At 39.2% G+C, this 16,767-nt stretch overlaps 2 protein-coding genes across 3 annotated transcripts in view; both read left to right on the forward strand.

Annotated features, from left to right (window-relative positions):
* Positions 1-16,767, forward strand: part of LOC136871827 (E3 ubiquitin-protein ligase PPP1R11) — a 79,956-nt gene that overhangs the window by 235 nt on the left and 62,954 nt on the right. The gene's annotated exons all lie outside the window — the stretch shown is intronic.
* On the forward strand, positions 29-16,760 carry LOC136871826 (succinate--hydroxymethylglutarate CoA-transferase). Its single transcript, XM_067145448.2, has 2 exons — positions 29-1,262; positions 16,346-16,760. The coding sequence occupies exons 1-2, from the start codon at positions 177-179 to the stop codon at positions 16,574-16,576; spliced, it is 1,317 nt and encodes a 438-aa protein (XP_067001549.2). The 5' UTR covers positions 29-176; the 3' UTR covers positions 16,577-16,760.

Consider the following 16,767-nt stretch of genomic DNA (forward strand, 5'->3'; position numbering starts at 1 on the left):
TCAGTTTCAAGGTTATGCAATATCAGTAGTTAGTGGTTTTATCACTATGTTTGCTCTCGTAGTGTGATTTCGTCGATCACGTTTTATTCTTTAAAGGAAGCGAAGAGAGTTGCAATTCTGTGGATGTAATCAAAGAAATTGCGTTTGTGCTTTTTAAATAAGACTTGTTTACTACCATGGTGCTTATTCGTTTGCCGCTTCTCACAAAATTGACCACTACCATGCGAATTTTTCCATCTGTACGCCTAAAATCGCCATACTCTCCTCATAGATTATTTAGTACTCCAGCACAGGATAGTCCATTGGCTGGAATTCGTGTGTTAGATCTGACGCGCATAGTGGCAGGCCCGTTTTGTACTATGATTTTGGGAGATCTTGGTGCTGAAGTATTGAAAATTGAAATGCCAAATTCGGGGGATGAAGCTAGGAAGTGGGGTCCACCCTTTATTGAAGGCACATCTGAATCTTGTTACTTTCTGTCATTGAACCGTAACAAGAAGAGTGTATGCATAAATCTGAAATCTGATACTGGACGAGAAATAATTTATGAGCTTGTTAAAAAATGTGATGTTCTTATTGAGAATTACGTGCCTGGGAAATTGAAATCTCTTGGTCTTTCATATGAAGATGTGAAAGATATTGCTCCTCACCTTATATATTGTTCTTTGACTGGTTATGGTCCTAATGGGCCATACAGTAAACGCCCTGGCTATGATGTAATAGCTTCCTCTGTTGGTGGACTTATTCATATAACAGGTCCTAAAGGAGGAGAGCCATGTAAGGTAGGTGTAGCAATGACGGATATAGCAACAGGACTCTATGCTCATGGAGCGATTATGGCTGCTCTGTTGCAACGAGTTCGAACAGGGAAAGGCCAGAAAATAGATTGTGATCTTTTGTCCACTCAAGTTGCTTGCCTTATTAACATAGGTTCAAACTATCTGAATGGTGGTCTAGAAGCCGTGAGAAGAGGAACTGAACATGGTAGTATTGTTCCGTATCAGGCATTTCCTACATCAGATGGACATTATCTTACTGTGGGAGCAGGAAGCGATCATCTATTCAAAGCACTCTGCAAGAAATTGGATATGGAAGAATTGTCGACGGATCCAAGATTTTCTAACAATGCAATGAGAGTTAAAAATAGAAACATTCTCATTACCCTCCTGCGTGAAAGATTTCAACAGAAAACTCTCTCTGAATGGCTGAAAATTCTAGAAGATTCACAGTTTCCTTATGGGCCTGTCAACAATATGTCCCAGGTATGTGATATTACAATTGTTTTTTCTGAGTACACCCTGGTGATCTTTGCAGAATAAAAGCAGAGTAAGCCTGTGTTTCATAAAGACAGTGATAATGTTTTATGGATGTTAATAATAGCCTATATTGTGTTTAATAATGTTAAGTTACTTTGTTATTTTACTTTTTGGTTTTGTATTGCAGCCGAATGGCCATCATGGTACATAAGCAAAACGTTATGATTTTGTTCTCATTGAACATTTGTTGAAATGGTACAGTTCACATTGTTTATTGCACAACACACACACACACACTGTGGAGACAGATCGTGAAAACCTCGGCGCGCACATAGTTGGTAATTCCCTATGGGAATCAACATCTATATCTTCACATAGTTGGTGGTGAAATCCATGTACCGCTAGTCTATTCAGGGTGCTTTTTAGGTCATTGCGTCTGTGGAGTAGAAGTCTGGGTCAATCTCTGCCCTTTCCTGCGCCTGTTTAGGAGCAATTCCTGTTCCTGCTATGTGGATGGGAGTGGCAGTCTGATTCTCAAATCTTCTACTACTGAGCTCGATAGCTGCAGTCGCCTAAGTGCAGCCAGAATCCAGTAATTGGGAGATAGTGGGTTCGAACCCCACTGTCGGCAACCCTGAAGATGGTTTTCTGTGGTTTCCCATTTTCACACCAGGCAAATGCTGGGGCTGTACCTTAAGGTCACGGCCGCTTCCTTCCCATTCCTAGGCCTTTCCTCTCCCATCGTCCCCATAAGACATATCTGTGTCAGTGCGACGTAAAAAAAAAAAAATAAATAAAAAAAAAAAAAAAAAAAAAATCTTCTACTAGAAATGTGTCTTTGACTAGCTCCTATGCCAGTCTTGAACGTGACATCTTGGAGATTCCTAGAATCCTTTTAAGGAATCTAGCCGTAACATTTTCTATGGTCTTTAAGTCAGTTACTGTTAGATTCTCCCAGATTAGTTCTAGCCCATAGGTTAGTACTGGAAGTACCTTAGCGTAGAATAGAGTCATGGCTGTGGATGTAGACAATCTAGTGGGTTCACTGATATATGTACTTCTTATTGCGGCCATAGACCACTCCCTTATATGGTATCTAAGTGAGGTGGCTGAAAGTTGAAGTGTTATCCTGAGGTATTTAAACGACTTTACGATTTCTATGTCTTTCCCGCCACATTGTATTCTGTCATTGTATGAAATTCTTCCTCCCTTTTAAAAACTTCTTATTACTACGTTAAGGTACTATGTTATTGTAAAACTTGCGTCAGTAGGAAGTCTTATGTTTTCTAAAAATTTTTAGTTATAAAATATCTTACGTCTTGATGTTTTTAGCATACTTTCACTGCTGCAATAAAACAGGTGCAAGTTGCGTGTTTTGAAGGGGGGAATAAATTTAAAATCTTCTTGTAGTTTGTTCAGGGTCAAGTTGTCTGAGTTTTATGTTCCCTTCCTCATAATTGTGATCTGTTGGACTGTGTCAGATTATTTGCTGTCCCAACCTGTCACTTGTGTGATTGTCGGGAGCGTGCCGTGCACAGTCCAACAGATCGCAGTTATGAAGAAGGGAGCATTCTCATTTTAGATAATGAGACATCAAACTTCTATAATTATACACAATTTTGTTCTAATTAGCATTTCTGATGATTTGTACTCAACCTTGAAAGGAGATAGTTTAACTTTTAAGAGGCAAGTGATGCCGCCTATTGGACTACTACCTCTTTGTCCTTGGGTAGCAAATGCATTTATAGTGTTAAAGCCAGTTTCGCTTTTAAGAGGCATGTGATGCCGCCTATTGGTCTACTACCTCTTTGTCCTTGGGTAGCAAATGCATTTATGGTGTTAAAGCCCTGAGTGGTTCAGGCAGCCATACTGTATGCTGTTTTATTGGCTTATATTGTAGGCCTATGTGAAACTGTGCTTTATTGAATATAATAATCACACAAGATGAAGCAGCTTGAAATTGCACACTTGCTTACTTTTGTCATTTTCAAAGTTGAGTTTCTTCAAATCAGGGATCAGAATTGTATTCAAATTTTTGGGAATGATGTCCTACTTTGTTAAAAATATGTTAGCTTCATCCAGAAACTAAGCAGATATCTATACTAATATTATGAAGAGGAAAAATTTGTATATTTGTTTGTAACGGATAGACACAAAAACTACTGAACCGATTTTAAAAATTACTTCATCTATAGAATGCTACATTGCCAGCGGGTAACATAGGCTGTATTTTTATTTCAAAACAATTCAAGGGCGTACGATGGGGGGAGATATAAAAAGAATAGGCTAATATAGGTGAAATCGAATTTGTCGTACAAGGACGAGACAAAGCTTTTTAAGCCCCTTGACGCAAAGAACAAAACTTGGTAATCCCTACGGGCCCTAAAACCCATCGTTAAGGAGATATTGGTACCACACTACCCCTGCTCTAGGAATCGGATATAGAAATGAACTGCCGTAACCATGACGTCAGCTCCAGTCTACAATATATCACAAAAACCTAACATGTTACAGACATGAAAATTGGCATTTGGAATCTTTAAAAATAAAACGCAAATTTTTGTTTTCAGAAACTCCACTTAAGTGGTAGAGGAGGTGGGGGGGTGGGTTGAAAAGAAGTGAGGAAGGGGTTGAATTCTTTATATGAGGATACATATATCTCAGAAACTGAAGATGTTACAGACGTTAAAATTGGTAGGCTACTTGGAATCTCCTTTAAAAATAAACACACTTTTTTTTTGAAAATCCACTCAAGGGGGTGAAATAATAAAGAGAGCGGGTGAATTTTTAAAAAGAGTGTCTCCTTCTTCTATGGCTTTTCCCACACCTGTGGGGTCGCGGGTGCAAACTGTGTCGCACATGTGGATTTGACCATGTTTTGTGGCTGGATGCCCTTCCTGATGCTAACCCCGTGTGTAGAGATGTAATTACTATTTTGTGTTCCTATTGTGATTGGTAATGTGATGTGTTCAGTGAATATGAAGAGGAGTGTGTTGAGACAAGCAGAAACAACCTGTCCTCGAGCCAGATGAATTAATCGCACGGGATTGAAATCCCTGACCAAGCCCGGAATCGAACCCAGAACCCTGCGAACCGAAGGCCTGAACGATGACCACTCAGACAAGGAGTGGTGAAGTTTTTAAAATGAGTATTTCTCATAAATGTAACATGTTACAGACGTGAAAATTCATATTTGTAATCCCCTTTAAAAATAAACGCGTATTTTTGTTTTCTGAAAATCAGCATAAGCTGGAGATCGAAAATAAGTGAAGGAGTTGAATTCTCTTTACGAGGATACTTATATCTCAAAAACTAAGATGATACAGACGGGAAAAATTGGTATTTGGAATTTCCGTTAGAAATAAAGACATTTTTTTTCGACTTAAAAGAGGACTGTTTCTCACATGTAGAGTTCCACGTCGCATGTTCCAGATTTAGTTCTGCCAGTAGCCTGGTCATCTTAGCCCGAAAGGAAATACCACAAACGTGGTTTACAAAGAGGTTCTGGCGTAAATGAAATGCAATTTTTTGGTTAGATTTTATACTTTAGGGATTTTCAGATAATGTCTTAGTGCAGTATCGAGGAACAATTAATTTTTATCAACTTAACAAATCCTCGCGAGCTAAGCCATGGGTAACAACTAGTTGAATATAAAAACAAAGCCTATTAGTAAGCAGTAGGCCTGTCTCTTAAATTTCTTCCCTGTACAGAACCCTCCAAGGGGCTGCCTGGCTGAGGCGGTAAAGGCGTGCTCGGTTCATCCGGAAGGACGTAGGTTCGAAACGCTGTCAGGAAATCGTAAAATTTAAGAAACAAGATTTCCACTTCTGGAGGTGCACATGGCCCTGAGGTTCACTCAGCCTACACTAAAAATGTGTACCAGGTTAATTCCTGGGGGCAAAGGCTGCCAGGCGTAGAGCTCACCACTCTACCCCATCAAGTGCTGAGTTTCCGGAAAGTGGAAGCCTTTACTTTCCACCTCTTCAAGAGCCTTTCATGGCCTGTACGGAGATGACTTTGCTACAGAACCCTCCAAGATAGTAGCCAGGAGACTTCCATGCCTGATTATGTCTTCAGTTCAGACATTCCTCCTTTTCCTCATGTACTTTTTAAACATGGCATCTTTCTCTGTTCTGGATATCTTCAACATCCTCCTTTTAACACCGTAATTTGATTTTCTTTTTGTCGTGCCTAGTGCCCAGGTCTCAATCAGTCATCATTGATCTATATTTAGGGCTGTCACCCAGGTGGCAGATTAGCTCTCAGTTGTTTTGCCCGGTCTTTTCTTAAATAATTTCAAAGAACTTGGAAATTTATCAGGCATTTACTGTGATAAATTACTCCAATTCCTAATTGAAGACCTAACATTCTAAAGTAGCTAAGTGCCAAAAACTACTTTAAGAGATAATGATGAAAAACACTACCAAATGCTCCAGTTAATTCATTTTGGCTATTTTGTGTGAAAACCCCATCATTAAATCACATAGGCCTATACAATCAGCCATGTACATATAATGTGTTATATTTTTGACATCTCTTAGAAAATGCAATTTAAAAATGAAAATTATGAAGGGGCTATGACTAACACCTTTTTCATTTTATATGAGCTCCATTTTGTATGTATACAGCTTCATCTAACAGAAAGTAAATGTGGATAATATTAACTTCAGTTCAGTCTTTTTGAATCAAGAATGTTTAGTCTAATATGTAAATTCACAATAGGAACACACATTTCTTTTTTTCACTACTTTACAAATCAGCATAAACCTGGTGATGTTCTTTGTCGATGTACGGAATATGGTAGGTGTACCAGAGAGATGGGAAGGAAAAGGGGGGATTGTAGAAGGCAAATGGTGTAATGTTTTAATGGGAAGAAAATTTCAGACTAAGTGTGTGGAGGAAAGTGAACCAAGGTAAAGTGTTATCAAGGAATTCGGTTAAGGCTAGTGTTGAGGAAAGTAGAAGAGGAGGAAAGGAGAAGGTGGCATTTTTCACTTTCAGCATCAGAATTCAAGAGAGGTATCAGTGAGAAATCCATATGAGTCACTGCAGGTAGAACATCAGAGGGAAGATGAGGAACAGGGAACTGTTGCAGAGGAGGGCAGAAGTAGGAGGAAAGATAAAGATAGGAAGGGGAAATGTAGAATAAAGAATAGGAAAAGAAAGGTGGAACTGCGTCAAGAGAGGGAGAAAAAGGGAGGGAGGAAATAGGATCTGCAGCTGGCAGAAAAGATGAGGGCGACCAGGAGCGGAGGGTATCAAATTGGGGTGGGGGGTAGGGTTCAGGCTCTGGATATGGAGGATTCCATTGTTAGACACGTGTAGAAAGTGCATGAAGGAAAGGGAACCAGGGTAGAGTGTTGTCGAGGACTTAGGTTAAGGTAGATGTGGAGGAAAGTAGAAGAGGTGGAAGGAAAGGAGGTGGTAGTTTTCACATTGGTACCAACAGTGTACGGCAAACAGCTATATGTACCAACATAGTTGGGAATATGTGGGATCTGGTTAATGCAACACGGTTAAAGTTTAATAAAGCAGATGTTATCAGTGGAATACTGTGTAGGAGGGGTACTGCCTGGAAGGTGATCAGAGATTTAAATGAGGCTAAGGAGTGGGTATGTGGGAAACAGAGCGAGATTTGTAGATCTGCGTCCAGATGGCCTTCTCTTAAACTGTAGTGGTGTAAGTTAGGAAGTTTGTTTGTTTAGAAAGGTTGTAGGGAGGTACATTCAGGGAAACTGGGTGGACTGGGGAGCGGAGATAAGGGTACAGGGATTTGAAAGTCAAGTCGGAATATAATACTATTGAATAGGTGGAAACCTATAGCTTTTGTTTTACAATAAATTTTCTTGTAGACAGGATGGGATTAATAGGAGGGGGAGTATTCATTCTGGTCAAAGAAGAATTTGTAAGGTATGAAAAAGTGAAAGATAAATAAATGGCATGTTGCCTCCAAAGAAGCCTAGTGAAGGTCTTTCAAGTTGACGCCTTATAGGCGACCTGCGTGTCTGTGAGGATGGGGCCCTAAGATGATATCTAATGCTAAAGATGGCACAAACACCTAGGCCCCGAGCCATAGGAATTAACTAATGAACCTTAAATTCCCCGACCCGACCGGGAATCGTACCCAGGTCCCCTTGGACCAAAGGCCAGCGTGCTAACCATTTAGCCATGGAGCTGGTCAAGTTAAAGATGACAAACTTGAAATTCTAGGAACAAGGCTGATCTCTAAAGATGATAAGCAACTTAATTTTTTTGGAGTGTACAGACCTCCAAATAATGCTGATTTGGAATTATTTACCAGATGTCAATTGGGAAGGTATACGAACGACAGGAGGCATGGTCAACAAATGGCAAATCTGGGGAGGACAGCTGAATCAGAAAATGATGAAACCAACTGGAGGGGAAAATATTCTGGATGGAGTAAACCAGATGATCTCTACAGAGAAACCGAAGTAGACTTAATAGATTGTGTTGGTAATCATAAAGCTGTTTTTGTCGTAGTTAAAAATAAATGCAATAGAAAGGAAGATTATAAAAGTAGGAGTAATAGGCAATTTCATATGGTTGGTAAGACAGGCATGAGGGAGTTTAACCCTTCAAGCTGGTATTAAAAGTTTGCCAAGTTTTACCATACAGCAGTAATAAATTTTAGAAAAATATCACAGATTTACATGCTGTTGCAAACATTGCTATAACTTCTAAATGACTTGTCTGATTTTGTTCAAAATAGGTGCAGGCGCAGTTCTTATAATGCAAATGTTATATCTACATACAAAAATGTGGCATGCAAAGTAGAAAATAGAAGGAATAAAATTCGAACCAACAGGTGTCCATGATCACTCGGGTGAGCATTCACTAATATTACTATCATTATGTACATCAGACATAATTTCCTGCTGTACATAATCATCATCCCTAACACTTTCATTATCACTCGGTTTATGTTCATCACTACTTTCACCTAATATGCGTTCTAGAGTTGCATTAGATAAATACAGACCCTGCGAGGACGCCGCCCTGTTGTTTACCACGATCGACGTTGATGAAACAAATTCTTTTTACCCCAACGCAATGCCTCATTACGGTAGAAGACACTCCCCTGCATAGAATGATGCCCTGTGCTGCAAGCCATGCTAAAAGTTCACGTTGACAACCAACAGATGGCACGCAGATGTACATCTAAAACATCGCTATACCAGTCCGTACAGGTATACGTCAAACTGCTCCTGGCTTATGTTTTGTAGATCCATACACGTACGCGTCAAACTGGCTTGAGGAGTTAAGAAAAGTAATTTATGATCAGTGGAAAACTGCAAAATAAACATTTTAACAGAATATGGGATGGATTTTAAGCAGTTGTCGAAAAATGTGAAAACTGGTAGGAAGGTACCTTTTAAAGCAGGTAAGGAATGGTAAAGACCTGCTATATAATAACAGGGAAGTAAAGAGATTAAGAAGGAGGTTCTGGTTGGAAAGAAATTGAGTTAGAAATGGTTGTGGAAATGAGGAGAAATTGAAGGAACTTACTAGGAAATTGAATCTAGTGAAGAAGTCAGCTAAGGATAACACGATGGCAAGCATTGGCAGTCATACAAATTTTAGTGAAAGTTGGAAGGTACTTTAAGACAGAAACAGGTTCCAAGAAGGGCATTCCAGAAATAGTTAATGAGCAAGAGGAGTGTGTGTGTGTGGGTGTGAGGATCTATAGAAGGCAGAAGTATTCAGTCAGCAGTATGTAAAGGTTGTTGTGTACAAGGATAATGTCCAGATAGAGGAGGTGACTAATACTAATGAAGTATTGAAATTTACCTACGATAACAGTCATTTACAATACGATAAAAAAGTTGTAAACTGGAAAAGCAGCTAGAATTTATAGTATTTCTGGGGATATACTAAGGACAATGGGTTGGGATATAGTACCATATCTGAATTACTTATTTGATTACTGTTTGTGTGAAGGAGCTATACCAAATTGAGTGGAAAGTTGCTATCACCCCTGTGTGTGATGGAAAGGGTTATAAACATAAGGCCAAAAATTACAGGCCAGTCAGTTTGATACGTATTGCATGTAAGCTTTATTTCTGATTACATTAGACATGTTTGCAAAATTAATAATTGGTTCGATAGAAGGGAGTTCGGGTTTAGGAAAGGTTAATCCAATGAAGCTCAACTTGTAGGATTCCAGCAAGATTTTGCAGATATACTTGATTCAGGAGGTGAAATGGTCTGTATCATGATTGACCTATATAAGGCACGGGATCGTGGGAGATTACTGGCAAAAATGAGTGCAATTGGACTAGACAAAAGAGTAAGGTAAAGATCTGCTATATTATAACAGAGAAGTGGAGAGATTATATAAAATAGAACTTTGAGCATTATAGTAGGTGAAACCTTATCTGATCCTGTAATCTTGGGTCAGGAATGGAATAAGGAAGCCTCCATCTAGTGGCGAGGAGGGGGAATTGTGCCGGCTGCCGAAGCCTGTCGCACTCCTATGGGTTAATGATTAATGAATGATAGGTGAAATGATATTGGAGAGTATTGCTGGAATGAAATATGACAGGGAAAATCGGAGTACCCGGAGAAAAACCTGTCCTGCATTTGCTTTGTCCAGCACAAATCTTGCATAGAGTGACCAGGATTTGAACCACAGAATCCAGCAGTGAGAGGCCGGCGCACTGCCCCGCCTGAGCCACGGAGGCTCCCTGCAATCATTAAGAGGGGAATTATCCAAGGCAGTATTATTGGACCTTTGTATTTTCTTCTGTATAGATGGATGATATGAGTAGAACTGGAATCAGAAATACAGCTTGTTGCAGATGATGTTATACTGTATAGAGTAATAAGTAAGTTACAAGATTGTGAGCAACTGGAAAAAGATCTTGCCGATGTTGTGAGATGGACACCAAACAGTGATGTGATGATAAACAGGGTTAAAAGTCAGGCTGTGAGTTTTCGCTAATAGGAAAATTCCTCTCATTTTTAATTACTACATTGATGGGGGTGAAAGTTCCTTATGGGGATTGCTGTAGGTGCCTAGGCGTTAATATAAGGAAAGATCTTCATTGGGGTGATCACATTAACAGAATTGTAAATAAAAGTTACAGATCTCTTCTCATGGTTATGAGGGTACTAAGGGTTTTTAGTAAGGATGTCAAGTAGAGGGCATATAAGTCTGTGATAAGACCCCAATTAGAGTATGATTCCAGTGCATGGGACCCTTAGTAGGATTGTTTGATTCGAGAAATGGAAAAAAATCCGAAGAAAAGCAGCTCGATTTGCTCTGGTTGATTTCTGACAAATGATTAGAATTATGAAAATGTTGCAACGTTTGGGCCAGGAAGACTTGGGAGAAGGGAGATGAGATGCTAAGAGTAAACGGTATGTTCTGAGCTATCAGTGGAGAGATGGTGAGGAACAACATGAACAGACGAATAAGTTCAAGTGGCTTAGGTGGCAGCACGCTGGCCTCTCACTTCTGGATTCTGTGATTCAAATCCCGGTCACTCCATGTGAGATTTGTGCTGGACAAAGCAAAGGCGGGACAGGTTTTTCTCCGGGTTCACAGTATGAAGATAAAGTTGGAATTCAAAGAGGACAAATTGAGCCAAATATTTGTTTATAAGAAGAGGGTTAGGGACTTTTATAATTTACCAAGGGAGCTGTGATCAGTAAATTTCCAAATTCTTTGCAATTATTTAAGAAAAGGTAGGTAAACAGTGTGTCTGCCCATGGGCGAATGCCCTAAATGCAGATTGCGGTGGTTGGTTGATTGATTGAAGGGAGATATTTAATAATTGCTTCCAAATACTTCATTTTTCAGGATATATCTTACGATTGTCTCTTTCTGTTAAATGTATGCTCATGACATCACTAATTGTTTTGCCTCTTTTAAGGATATTTACTCTTTTCCAATATTCTACGTCTGAATGCAATCTTTCAACATACTCTTATACAGTACCAGGACGTGTAATCCGAATACATGATGCATTACTTATATTAATTTAACCTTGTAAGATTTAACATACTACCGGTATTATCGTTCTACAATGCGATTTTATTTTACATAAATATCACACGAGAACGCGTTCACTTCCTTATATAAATGACTGTATTTACACTGTACGTCACAACACACAATTATACACAGTCGCAAATGACACTATATATAACACTCAATAGCGGAGTACCCTGAAGTCGATTCTGACCAGTACAGATATCAACAACACTGACTCGCGCACTATAACGTGCCCTCTCTTGAATTCACCGCCTCACTCACTCAAGTCCAATACTCAGACTCCACCTCGGAACCCAACAGTCACTCCCAGTCCATCACTTGCCTGAGTCCTAAGAACTACGAACTAGGAACTAAGAACTAACTTCACTGACCGACAGCTCGATATTTATACTGTTTGGTCAACCATCTAGAATGATCTACTTCTGGAAGAGTTCTTACAATGCTCTAATGGAACACACTTGAAACATCGATCGACCAGCTAGTTGAATGGGTACTTGAACGTTCCTCCACTATTTACAAATGTACATGGAAATATCTACAACATTCGTAATGTCTCTACATGTATCTGGATAATAAAACCTTACAGTAAGTTTCCAGAACCCTTCATATATACCAAATTATAGTACAGTAAGTCTAACATACAAACATTATGGAATTTTCTACCACTTTCGACTATCTAGATTTTGAGGTTATACAATTTTATACTACATATTTACAGAGAAAACATATACTAGTCATGTTTAACACTTAATAAAAGATAATTTAGCAGTAAATAAACTATAATTAAAATATATTAAACATACTAATTGAAGGTTTTACACCAATTACGATGTCGTACCTACGACAGTATTAGCTTTGAAGTTAATGAAGTCACACAATGTCATAAAGTGTACTTGAAATGGTTGGGAAGGCTGGGATGATGTATTAGTTTCCTGCAGATCATCAGGTTCATATGATTTCAGTGTCCTCTTGCGCTTTTCAGTTAAATCGAAATTACAATCACAGGCTAGAAAACTGTGGCCTGATATCAGATATTTATGTTCATTGCATTTAAAACAGCTTTGTGCCACTAAAAGCAAATGCGTATGGAACAGTACATGGCTCCTATTTTGTGCACAGCAGTTGTCACTCCACAATGTTAGGTTCATTTCATCCGTGGACAGCCAACGGCAAAGATACATTCAACACCGCCCTACCCATTATGCTGGAGGGGTTCAATGATGATGATGCATCTGTTGCAATTTATGATGGTTGCAGTAGTTTTGCATTTGTCCCTTGGCACAGGCCAAAGCAAAATGTAGCTTTTGCCAAAATATCAGTCTCATCTATGGCAGTGACAGTATAGAAGTTGCTGTGGTGTGGATGGTGCTGAGTAGTGACATTCACAGCACGACTTGTGCTTCTGAGTGTTATGAAAGGTGTTATTCATAGTCAGTCATACCCAGTGAGGTAAGCAGTGGCAAACTACCTCACTCCTCATCTTGCCTAGTGCACCTCTTTTTAACGCCACCTTCAATTTTTGTGTTTTCCCACAACCACATAACCTCTGGTAGTGCTATTCGAGAATTTAACGAGCCTCTGGGCTGGTAATTTAGCAGGCAAATTAACAGAACAAAGAGACAATGTTTGATTTGGAATTGAATACATGAAACAGATTTGAAATTTTGTGATTTGCTCCTTGGCCCCCTTCACTTTCACACAACTCAACTCACTAGTGTCATAGATATGTACACAAAAGTTATAGCATGACATCTTATGTGAATAAAACATTTCTGCATGGGTAAGAGTAGGTACAAACAACACTTGCTGCAAATCTATTCCAACTGTAAAGGTGTCGGTGCCTGGCATTGTTGAAGAAACTTATCCTTTTGCATTTCGTCCATTGCACGTTGTGCTTTCCTGTGATGCAGTTCTATTTGGATGTTGGCAATCTTTTTGCTAAGGTGAATGCTCTATGGTTGCAAGATCTAACTTGCCACACGTTTTGTACATGTCTGCTTTAGGTGAAAATTACAATTTTGGAAAATACTTTTTTGCTAGTCGCTTTACGTCACACCGACACAGGTCTTATGGGGTAGGAAAGGCCTAGCAGTTGGAAGGAAGTGGCTGTGGCCTTAATTAAGGTACAGTCCCAGCATTTGCCTGGTGTGAAAATGGGAAACCACAGAAAACCATCTTCTGGGCTGCAAACAGTGGGATTCGAACCCACTATCCCCTGGATGCAATCTCACAGCCACGCACCTCTAACCGCACGGCCATCTCGTCCGGTTAAAAAAAAAATACTTGAGGAAATCTCATCTGTAATGCATTTCTTCAACACATCTCTGGTTATTTGAATTTATATGCTTGGTACAATCACTAATGTTTAAATGAGGACTTAAATATTATTTGGATATATTCTTATAATGATTGTAGTCTTGTCTCTTGGAATTCATAAAATAATGTTTTATTAGCTCATTGTCATCTTCTGTTTATTTAATGTTATACCCGAATGCTCCACCACGCTCGTCACAATTAGTGGCCTGACCCATCTTGAGTTACTTCGCCAATACCTCAGTCTTTTTCTTATTTACTCCAAATGTATCTATGAATGTTTTCTGACACAATTTAAAACAGGAACTGTAGGCCCTATACAGAATTGTTGAATTGCAATGATAAGGCCTATCTTCGGTTTGTTCATTTCTCCCACAGCATCTCCTAACAATAGGTAATAGTGAACCCATTAAAATGGTTCCTTCTGTGTTTGCAGTTTGGGTGTAAAAATCGTTAAAGAAACCCAAACAGTGTTCATTTCACACCTAATGACATATCAGTTTTTTGCTGTCATATCTGCAGACAGTGTGAAAAATACAGAGAATGAAGAGAGGTTATGTAACATAGAATCATTTTTTATATGTATTACACAAAGAGGTGTATAATCTATATAACATTATTTAGTGCCATATGATTATTATTAGCAGGCATTTTTTCGTCAGAACATGTTGTATGTGCTAAACTTTTTTACTTTAAGTTGTTATGATGTTCAGTCATCTTAAATGAAAGTCCACTGGCAGCTCTTCCTTCAGTATTACCCTCGATTATATCAAATGCATCTATCGAACCAGTTACTGATATTAATTTCACAAACATTTCTAATAATCCCTCCTCTTTGTCCTAGAAATATCAAGCCTCCCTACTAGACTTGTACTGAAGAGGTTCCATTGTACAGACGCGCACATTAATGGTGTCCCGACATAAACAATCAACACTGCCCCACTCCAGTACTGAAAAGAAGGGGAGAGAGTGAAGGGGTAGTGTCGAAGGCCAATCCAGTACAAAACATGGGGGAAGGGAGTGAAGGGGTAGTGTCAAAGGCACAATGACTCGCCTTCTCGCTTAACGCATTGCTGCATGGACTGCATGCAAACAGCCCGCTACAAGACTTCGTTGTGATCGAAATGGGCACAGTGGCGGATGTATTGAAGTACAGCATTAGGTTACCTACTCGCCCGGCCCCGCAGTGTACGGGACAACGCGTCCGGCCGCCCCAGGTTCGATTCCCGGCCGGGTCAGGGGGTTTTAATTGTAAATGATTATATCCCTGGCCTGGGGACTGCGTGTTTGTGTCGTCCTTAACGTTTCTCACATTCAACACTCAACACTTCCGCAATTCCAATTACATGCAGGTTCATATATTGTGCAAGTAGGGGCAAAAGAACTCTATAGGTTGACGCCCCGAACAAATAGCATTATAACATAAAAAAATTAAAAGTAACCTACTATGATAATTACAGTATTAGGAGGTAAAGGAGGTTTTAACCGAAAATATTTTGTACTAGTTAGGAATGTTTTGTAGCTGCGTTATATCGGGTCTACCAATCCTTCTTCACCTCGTTTTTGCCATATTTTTATCCATCTCCAAACTGTCTTAAGACTGCATGGTATTGCTTGTGCTATTGCTTGGGGGACCATGTGAGCCTCCCACATGCCAATAATACGGCCTCGATTCACCTGTGATAGGATAGGAGCAATCTTATTACAATGTTACAGTATAACGCCGGAATGCACACACTGTGTATTCAGAACTACCTGTTCACTCCCTTCCCCTCCTTTTCAGTACTGGAGTGGCCTTCAACACTATCCCTTTACTCTCTCCCCTCCTTTTCAGTACTGGAGTGGGGCAGTGTTGATTGTTTATGTCGGGACACCATTAATGTGCGTGCGTGTACAACAAGCAAGCTCTTCCATTAGGATAGTTTTAGAATGCACATATTTAGTGTTTTATAAAGTTTGTTCACTAGGGAGATTTGTCTGTATTTAATCAGTTCGAATTTTGCGTGCCTTTAGAACAGTCATGACTCTTGCTTTCCTACTGATTTTGAAGATTTTACAACACTTCATCAGAGGACTAAAGCTTTTAATTTGTTTCAATTATTGGTCATCAGACCCAGCCTCTTTGCCATTTTTACGATTCCTTGGAGTCGGCCCCAATTCAGCTAGTATGAAGATCATACAGATGGATCATTTCTCTCATAATCTTCATGTCTGGAATTGGTTTCTTCTCTCCAATCTACCTTTATATTGGCACGAGTATTTGCTTGGAAAGTACATCAGCATCTCACTAGCCTTCAGGTTGTTCCTGCCATTGCCAGCTTCTGTCATCAGGTTGATGTTCCTTTCTTGCCTAAGCAATAGGAAAAAAAAAAAAAAATACTGTGCATTTACTCACAAACTGAGTCATTTATTTTGTGGTAGCATTGCTATAAAAATGAAGCAGTGATGAATTAGAATGTTGTCTGTATCTCCTTGGCATTTCCTGTCGCTTCTAGGGTAGTGACAGAAATAGATTGATAAGAGAGAAAGAACATTGTCTAGTTATAGCCTAATAGTAACTTATTGGGAACAATTTCCAAGTTAGAGAAGCAGCATTTACAATGTACATATAATGTGGAATTCCTTTCAAATGATTTCTACTTAACCAGATTAATTTTATCATCAATTTTTATTGAAAGTTTTTGGCTATTTAGTGATTTAAGGCTTTAGATTAATATCTTGTTTTGTTCTAATATATGCATGTGTGTGATATTTCAGGTCTTTAATGATCCTCATATAGAAGCTATCGGTCTCATAAAGGAGGTGCAGCATCCTGTTGGGAAAACTGTGAAACTTGTCGGACCCCCTGTGCAGTACAGTGATTCAGTCAATGCTGTGCGATTACCGCCACCACTTTTGGGACAACATACTGCAGATGTGTTGAAAGAAATTCTTGACTATTCAGAAGAGAAGATTCAAGAGCTTCAAAGCAGTGGTGTTGTTCAGTAGAGAAGATTAATCTACCAAATTCATTCTTATAATTTTGTAAATCCTTGTTTTCTTTGTATTTAGTACTGTTAGAGAAGTTAGAGAAGCAGCTTTTACAATGTACATATAATGTGGAATTCCTTTCAAATGATTTCTACTTAACTTATGTTATAAGAAATAAAATGACCTAACGACACATCGGAAATATCTTG

This window comes from Anabrus simplex, chromosome 4 (genome assembly GCF_040414725.1).
Source record: "Anabrus simplex isolate iqAnaSimp1 chromosome 4, ASM4041472v1, whole genome shotgun sequence".
NCBI classification, from domain to species: domain Eukaryota; kingdom Metazoa; phylum Arthropoda; class Insecta; order Orthoptera; family Tettigoniidae; genus Anabrus; species Anabrus simplex.

Excerpts from the sequence above, each read along its gene's own strand:
- LOC136871826 (XM_067145448.2), top strand. The coding sequence starts at position 177 with ATGGTGCTTATTCGTTTGCCGCTTCTCACAAAATTGACCACTACCATG. Across the intron at positions 1,263-16,345 it reads CTGTCAACAATATGTCCCAG|GTCTTTAATGATCCTCATAT; the intron begins GTATGTGATATT and ends GTGATATTTCAG.